The 9,056-nt window shown below is 38.9% G+C and overlaps 1 protein-coding gene across 1 annotated transcript; it reads right to left on the reverse strand.

Annotated features, from left to right (window-relative positions):
* Window positions 1-2,518: 2,518 nt before the first annotated feature.
* Window positions 2,519-4,939, reverse strand: LOC127415232 (uncharacterized). The gene is made up of 6 exons (XM_051653895.1): window positions 4,909-4,939; window positions 4,327-4,677; window positions 3,799-4,152; window positions 3,320-3,407; window positions 2,753-2,880; window positions 2,519-2,617 (listed from the first exon to the last, which is right to left on the reverse strand). Exons 1-5 carry the CDS (start codon window positions 4,937-4,939, stop codon window positions 2,763-2,765), a joined length of 942 nt encoding a protein of 313 aa, XP_051509855.1. The 3' UTR covers window positions 2,519-2,617; window positions 2,753-2,762.
* Window positions 4,940-9,056: the final 4,117 nt, after the last annotated feature.

The following is a 9,056-nucleotide window of genomic DNA, read 5'->3' on the forward strand; positions in this document are numbered from 1 at the left end:
ATCAGCTGGACCACCTGAGAGTGGAGTCTCCACTCTCCCCTGAGGGTAACCTGTTGTGACAGCACGTCCACTGTAGTGTTGAGGTTGCCCGGGATGTGAGTGGCTTGCAGCGACTTGACGTGACCCAGGAAACAAGGAAACCACTCTTGCTGAGCTCTTGAGTGCTGCAGCCACTTGGGCATGCAGCGCAATTAAATGCAAAAGGTAACAAAAAGATGGAGATCTGCTTACCAGCTCCAGAGCAGCGGGTTTCGTTGTCCCTAGGTCGCCCGTCTCAAGGGCGCTTTGAAGACTTTCACGGGTTCTGGGCGGCCACGAGACGGGTGGCGTCCACTTCCTGCGGTGGGCTCCACACCGGGGCCGGGCCGAAGGGGTGGGCTGCGGCGGAGCCAATGCAGTCACCGCAGGGGGACGCACTTGGCGATGAGTAGACAGGGTGCGGGATCTTGAGCCACGCCGGGGCAGGATATGCCGGCTAGCATCCATCTACTGCTCCACCATCGAAAACTGCTGGGCAAAGTCCTCGACAGTGTCGCCGAATAGGCCCGCCTGGGAAATGGGGGAGCAAGGAATCGTGTCTTGTCGGCCTCGCCCATCTCGACTAGGTTGAGCCAAAGGTGATGCTCCTGGACCACTAGTGTGGCCATAGTCCGCGCCGTGACCTCCGTCTCTCGGAGAGCGAGGTCGGTCGCCAAGCGCAGTTCCTGCATCAATCCCGGGGTGGAACCACCTTTGTGCAGTTCCTTTAGCGCCTTGGCGGACTTGTTTCTTTTAACTTTTTTTTTCTTCTTTTTTTTCTTTCTTTTTCTTTTTTTTTCAGGAGAGCCATGGCGTGCAGGGCGGAGGTGGCTTGTCCAGCGGCAACGTAGGCCTTGACCGTCAGAGATGACGTAAACCTACAGGCCTTGGACGGGGGCTTTGGGCACCCGCGCCAGGTGGCGGCACTCTGCGGGCATAGGTGCACCACGAGCGCCTTTATCCACCGGGGGATTGCCGAATAGCCCTTGGCCGCCCCACCATCAAGGGTAGTGAGGAACAGGGGCGGGGCGTGGCTTTGAGTGGCGCCACGAGCCCAGGAACCAATCACCGAGCCGCGAGGGTTCAGGGAAGAGCAGTGAGTTCCACTCTAGCCGACGCTCGTGGCTGCCCGGGAAAGCATGTCGTTATCTCCGTGTCAGCCTGAGACTGGGCAATCGTCCCCTAAGGGAGGAGCCTAGCTGAGGCTTCTGACTGGACGAGCCCGCTCTCCGATGCTGCACTCGAGAGCTCCGAATAAGAGGTCGAACTCGCCATGAGACAAGCCGGCGGACTCATCCGGAAGCCCGATCGGGGCAGACGAGCATGCTGGGGGATGGGAGGTCCGCGGGGGGATACCCGGTGGAGGCGGTCCCATTGGGGTCCCCAAATCGCCCCCAGTGCTAGCCACGCTGGCCTCATACCCGTGGGTAAAAGGACCGAGGTGGGGAGCCTCTGGGGTGGCTTGCTTTCTTACAAAGGCGAGCCGAGACCACAACGTTGCCATGGACATATCCTCGCAATGAGAACATGACCATCCACGAACGCTGTCTCCGCATGAGCAGTGCCCAGACACGAAAGACAGTGATCATGACCGTCAGAAGGTGAGAGATAACGAGCACAACCAGGAATAACACACAATCGGAAAAGCATCTTTAGAAAGACGCGTCTTTAAAAAGATGTTCCGTGTGTGCCGCTCTTTTAGAGAAATATGCTCTTTTAGAGAAATATGCTCTTTTATTTCTGCCGAAGCGCCCAGGGGCATTCTCTGCAGTGCACCAGTGCAGAGGGGGAGAAGCCGCTGAAATGCGCCGTCAGATCCAGCAGAGGTGAATGAACAGTGGAATTCAGCTCAGTGAGCATGACCGTTCGGCTTCGAAGAGAAAATCTGAATGAGTGGTTGCATACCAGCTCCTTTTATACCCGTATGTCCGGGGGAGTGGCATGCAAATACCACTCGCCAATTTTCATTGGCCTTTTATCAAAGACCAGAGGTGTCTTGGGCTCCCAAGAGTGACCCCTAGTGTTACTACATCGACACAACATCGAGTGAGTGACAGATAAGGAACCATAAATAGGTAAGTATTATATCATATTACAATTACAATACAACATATTATAAGGTTTATTATAAGGCATTATGCATACATTATAATGCATTAAGAATACCCTTATAATGCATTATAAATACAGGCTTCATAGAAAGTGTTACTGATTTTTTTCCTGACAGATTTTTAACACTGACATGTCATAAATGTATTAAAATTTTGATCACTTAACCTAGGATGTGGTAATTGTTACATTTTATTCTCGACTGGTAATATTGTTTAAACCAACATAAGCAGAAGCAAATAATAAATGAGCTATATTTGATATATGATGAGCTTAGAGTCAATTTATTTGTTCACTCTGTACATTTAACACATTCATTTAAATTGCATTAGGTCTGCAGTATATGAGTCTTGTCTCAGACTGAGCCTCTTCTGGTCTCGGTCTCGACTCGGCCCTTTCTTGTCTTGGTCCTGACTTGGATTTAACCCTTTCTGGACTCTTACATGGATGAGCTGGTCTCGACTACAATGCTGGTTTGACTTTTTCCCATCTGAAAGTGTAAAAAAAAAACATAATTGCAGAATAGCAAAAGGGGAAATTAAATGCAATCTTTTTATTTAGATTGTCTTCATCTGCACATTTGGAATGCTCAAAGACAGACAACACTAAAGGCCTTCAAGTATACCGTAGTTAATTTAGTAGGATTTGATCTTCAAATACACCTCATTGTGTTTGGAATTGCTTTGTTGTTCAGCACCTTTAGAGGGTCGAGGTTTATTGGTGAAACTCACAGATGTGTAAGCCAAGGCTTCTGTGTCTCTAACCTGCTAAAGGAAGATTTTATTTAAGCATGTTAAACCGTTCATAAGCATTTAAGTAAAATGAACTCAAAAAATAGCATGTAAGGAATCACATTGGGCTTGTTAAGAACTGGACAAGAAATAGCCAAACGTTAATATACAGTTATTCTCTTTGTTTTTGTTTGTTTTAAGGAACTAATATTCATTATTTCATAATAAATTTATAGTAAATTTAATACCATCAAAATAACACTAATCTAAAAAAACTTTTTTATGAAAATGTACTTGAGTACCTTCAGATGTTTCTTGATAATATCTGTTGACACAAACTGCCACAAAATATGAACATTTGCACAGATATTTGTAGATGTTTGTAGGAGATATGAATCTGATTCAAAATGTTTTGAGAACAATTAAATATGATACCTGATGAGCCGTTTTGGTGATTATATTGCAAAGCCACAAGTGAGATCATTATTATCAAAGAGATGATGTTTGACGAGACCAGTGTAATCAACAATGCTGTTGTGAGGTTGCTATCTGCAACAAAACATTTGTCTATTATTATTATTATTATTATTATTATTATTATTATTGCCAGACTTAATGATATTGACAGATGTGATATTTTAAACAAAAAGCAAGGTTCACTGTTATTTTACTCACACATTTAAGTAATACCTTAAGAGAGAAATATCTTTTTAGATGTCTATTTTTGATATTATCTAAGGCTGAAACATTTAAATGATTACCTTCATAATTTTGCCTAATCAATAAAAAAATGTCAATAATCTAAAAGCACACAAGTAAACAAATGTTTATTACAGACCTTGTGAAATGTATTATAATTTATGAAATACCTTGTATTTACATTGTAATTCTTTGTAACTTTAATAAGTTAGTAATTCATTTATAGGGTCTAAAAGGTTGCCTTGTTGCGGTTTGAATTCCAGAGTAGTCCCATTTCCAAACATTATCTTGTTACATGTGGATACAGCACAGTAGTAAGTGCCAGCATCAGCTATGTGGAGGTTCCTTTTTGTGAGGCTGTATATACAACTCTGTGTAGAGCCAGAGCTTTCTTCACAGCGCTCTTCCATGCCTCCATCAGTGTAAATGATACTGGGATTAGATTCTTCTGAACCCTTTCTGATCCAAAATGCATTGTGTTCCCTTGAACAATTCTCATGTACTGTTTTGACTCTGCACATGAGGGTAACTTTGTCTCCAAGATTAACTTCTTCTAAAATTTGCTCCTGAAGAACTGTTGTACTGGTGTGCTCTTCTTAGAAGCAAAACCACAAAATATTTAACAGAAGCAGTTGTATTGTTTGTATTGTATTGCACATTTATAGTTTCCTCACTATGACCAATCCTTATTATTTACACGGAATTCTTCAGTAGATATTACACTAACAAAATATGTATCAGGTATTTTATAATAAAAGGTAAAACGCACCTTCAAGCATTAAAAATGTTCCAGGTCCAAATTTCAGCTCACCAAAAGTTATCACTCCACAAAAGTATGTTGGTATGTCCTCATTCTTTGTCAGGAAAATGTTTAAATGAAAAATAACTTTGCATACTGTTACAGTAAAACAACCATCATTATATCCATCAAAAAATGTAGATTTATTAAGGTAATTGTAACATCTTGAAATAGGTTGAAGTGTCTTCTCGAACACCTGCTTATACCACACCATAATATTAAAGTCAGTTTTTGGTAAGTAGCACTCAATAGTGACATTATCTCCAAGTGAAGAAGTCTGTAAACTTGTTGGTTGCCTGATGTTTTGTGCCCCGATGCAACCTGAATTCAAGAAGCAGCAATAATCATAATCACGTGGTGCACAATCTGTTAACATAAAGTTCCATCATAAAATTTTTACTGTTTTGGATCAAAGCATTTGGTAATGAATAAATATTAATGTAAAAGTGGAATATGATTAATAGTTTATTATTATATTGCAATTATAATTATTCTTAATTCATAGTAAATAATAATACCTTTATAGTAAATGTATCAATCAATTGTACTTACAAACAAAGGTGAGGAAGAAAACTGTGCTCATGTTGCTTTGATTTGCAAACAAATAATAAGGCATGATAGGCTACCTACAGTAATCTAATTAGACCATATCAAATGGAAACTGATCCTGGACCTGATTGGAGGCTCTCATATATCCTCATATGACAAAGTCAAATTTTATTGGCTGTCCTGACTATATGAATCAAAAGTTGGGTTTATGATGCCATTCTCAAGTTTAAGCCAAGATAAGGTAACAATTATTATTTGGAGTAATTTTATAATCAATTTATTTAACAACTTACTATTACTGAAAACATGCAAACACACAAATTCAAAAATATGTAGGAACTACAGATTTGCCATTTTCAGTAACAAAACAACAACAACAAATTATTGAATAGATACTGTCATGCTCCATTTTGCTGAACATTTCAGCCTAATTGTACATATACAATTACTTGATTCAAACATGTCTTACCCCATTTTCGTTGTTGTATGTTATATTTTGTAGCTGTTTTTTTTTTTTTATTATTTATTTATTTTTTTTTAAGATAAATTCCAATGACCTTGTAAAAGAAGATGGTGTGGTCATCACACCTTAGATGTGTATTCTGTGTTGGAAACCTCACCAGCTTTATGTGAGTTGTTATGTAAACATGCGCAGGTGTAGGGTGCCCTGTGCAGATGAGCACACATAGGCTTACAGAAGAATTAATATATTGCATGAGGACTTTTTTTTGTTGTATGAAGTGCATCATCAGTAAGTCGTGATTTCAAAAATGACACTTCAACTAATAAACTTCCACATTATGGAAGCATACATACAGTATGGACAGACACCTCTAAATTGTATTTAATGTTTCATTAACATGACTGCCTGGGACACTGTGATTTGAGATGAGTCGTTTTAAATGTTCACTAATATTTGATGTAATAAGTGATATGTGATCTGTGAGAGAGTATGCAAAAGTCATCTGTACTGCCCAGTTTTAACCCTCCTATTGTTTTAAGAACTGCACCCTCCTTTTGTCCTTTGGGTCATTTTGAGGTGTACTTTGACCCGTATTGAAAACCATTAAAATTGCATAAATTCTTGATTAGTGTACAATGGCACTAAAGACCCCTTTAAAGAAATTGAAAAAGCTTTATTGTGGTTCAGAAGTGTATAATAAAAATGCTAATTTCTGAATATTAATGTTGTAATGTAATGGTAACTTGCTTTTAAATATGTATTTAAATTAATAAGTGTCATTAATGTTCCTTTCATTAGGCTACTATGGAAATTGTTAATACTTTATAATTACACTAATTAATAAACTAATGCATACTTAATACACAATAAACTGTTAAGCATTGTATAGCTAATATGAGTGTAGTAATGTTCACATTAACACATTATCTAGAATTACCATACAGTATATTGCCTTCATAAGAATGAATGGTTATTTGTTATATTTGTGTACTATAATGTGCTTTTCTGTGTATAGTGAAATTGTTTTTTATTTTATATATATATAAAATTAAGGGGCACAGTATTCCAGCATCTGCGAAGACTATCAAAAACTAGTAATTGTGCAAAAACATGCAGTATTTTCACAAAGTTTAATTGCACACGTTAAATTTACATGTATATATTTACGGTTAGCAGGGAAATACATTTACAGCGCATATTATGGTTACTCCAGGGATGCTCGTGCATCAGCATTAGATGCTTGAAATGTCCCGCCCCTTACTGAAACGGAAAATATGATTGGTTAGCAAATATCCAATCATGTCTGAAATGAACATTCTTATTGGTGGATCAGCTTAGTCTGTCTTGTCTTGCCAGTGCCATCAGCTACGCTCATACCTCCCGCTGCTCCATGCGTGTTTAGAGAGAAGCTCTGTACACTTTTTAAAATAAAATAAAAACACAAAAAAATTCACTCAACGGTGCTGTAGCATCGTGTTAGAAGATTGAAAGTTCCGGGTCAAAAGCCTACTTGTTGGCGGCCATATGTATCATCACTTACAGTATTTTAGGTGGGCATACACAAAATCCTAAGAAAGTTAGGTGGGCATACCTAATGTTTTGATGCCTGCGTATGCCCTAGACTGCACTACTGCATCCATTCCTGAATTATTCTGCTTGTAGAAAATCAGCAGCATTTATTTTAAAGTTACACTTTTAGTACATGTCTATTTCACAAATGAATCTTTACTGCCTTTTCTAGCAGGCCCACTTTGCACGTCCACTGCAAAAAATAAATTTCCTCCCACTAATGTCAAACAATTTGTTGCAGTGTTACAGAGGTTTAGGAAGGTAACCGGGTTTAGGCCGTAATAGTTATTTGTGCCATTTAATGTTTTAGGAGAACATTCTCAATACCATTGGTGGGCTTTAAGCCCCATTGTACCCTATCATATATAAAATCATAGCTAACATATTACCTATTAAAAACTGAAGAAAAAAAATACAATAATAATAATACTCTTTGTGTGTGCTTGTGTGTGGACATATGCATGTGTGCACAAACCCAGTTTAAAAGGAGAGTATGCAGTTTGTGGGAAAGATGCAGTACCGAGTGGAGCAGGAGATGGGGCAAAGGGCTAAATTTCAGAAAATGTCAAAATATTTTTAGGTCAGAATTAATTTGTATAACAACCAGAACGTCCGAAGGTATAAGGTCACAGCAGGTTCTTCACAAATGGGTTAAATTGACCCGTTAAGACAATAGAAGGAACTATTTGTTTTAAATTGTTATTGCTCTTAAAAAATAAATTATATACAAAAATGAATTTCCTTTTTTATTTTGTTTGTTTTGATGGTCTTGACAAAGTTGCAATATTTGGTTCCAGTACCAAAACCTTTGTGGTATTTATAAGGTATTCTTTACCTGTCTTGGGTAAAAAATGACCCTAAGACCATAAAGTTAACACAAATATCTTAAACTAATATTAATATGCAGGTCAAGGAAATCAAATACATGCAGGATGCTGTTCAACATGAGCATATAGAGTAGAACAAAATTGTTTTTTTTTGTTTTATTATAGGCTATTTCGCTAATATATGCTAATGTATGCAGAGCAAATAATGTAATTGTGTGCCTTAAAAGTACTTTTTTGAGCTTGATTTTTTTTCTATATATATATATATATATATACAGCAGCAGGAATCTGCATGAGAGCAGCAGTGACCAAGATGGCACAGCTCACGAACACCCATCTCCCGTCACACAACCCAGCCATGGAACACTCAGTTTATATCGGAAGGAAACACATTGTGTGCTGGTGCTCCCCATTAGCAATCAACTCACCTGGTTACCCCACACCTGAGTGCGATTAAGAGAGAGGGAGATAAAGACAAAACACATGCTCTACATACATAAAAACATTATGGCCGAGAGGGCCATCACAATGGGGGACACATTTTGCTTTTCTATTTCCCGGAAAAGAGCGTGAGCAGCAGAAAAACTGCTGACACTAAACGACACTGATAACAGCTACAACAAACATTTATCATAACATTCGAAATAACACTTTCCAGCGCCGGATTGCAAATCAAATCATACGCAGATCAAATCAAATAGAAGCTTCTACTCAAAAAATGGAGATGTTTCATCTTGATTATACACATACCTGACGAAAGCTATTTCAGAAAGTGCTGAGGACATGTCGCAACTGATGGCAATATATTGAATAGTCATTCATTGAAGACTTGAACATTTTTTTTTAAATAATCTCTTACCTCTTTTATCTCTATGTATTTGTCCATATTGTAATATGTTGTTGTGGTTGAGGAAATAAGCTCAAAAAACCTAAACCCGCAAGTACCCAAACACTGCACATAGGCTGCAGCAGCAAGTACGTGATTAGCTGCTGCTGTAACCCATTACACCATTGGCCACTTCTATAACCTATCACGCAATTGACCACCTATATACTTTCACGTGATTGGCTGCTGTTGTAATCAATCACATGATCAGTCTGTGTAGTTATTTGTGTGTCCGGTGAGAGTTGAGGCAGTTCGACATGAATAAACCCCTACACAATGTCAACATCTTACATTTATATTTTATACATTTGTATACTGGAGAGGCAATGCCTTTTCTTAGGGTGGCATTTGCCACCATTTGCCACCCCGGTAGATCCGCCCCTGAATATTAATGATGTGTTATTGT

The sequence above is a fragment of the Myxocyprinus asiaticus genome, chromosome 2 (assembly GCF_019703515.2).
Source record: "Myxocyprinus asiaticus isolate MX2 ecotype Aquarium Trade chromosome 2, UBuf_Myxa_2, whole genome shotgun sequence".
Taxonomy (NCBI): Eukaryota; Metazoa; Chordata; class Actinopteri; order Cypriniformes; family Catostomidae; genus Myxocyprinus; species Myxocyprinus asiaticus.

Coding starts and splice junctions, on each gene's coding strand:
- LOC127415232 (XM_051653895.1), bottom strand. CDS start 4,939: ATGAGCACAGTTTTCTTCCTCACCTTTGTTT. Junction 4,678..4,908: donor TTTCTTCCTCACCTTTGTTT/GTAAGTACAATT, acceptor TCTTGAATTCAG/GTTGCATCGGGGCACAAAAC. Junction 2,881..3,319: donor ATCTCACTTGTGGCTTTGCA/ATATAATCACCA, acceptor GGTTAGAGACAC/AGAAGCCTTGGCTTACACAT.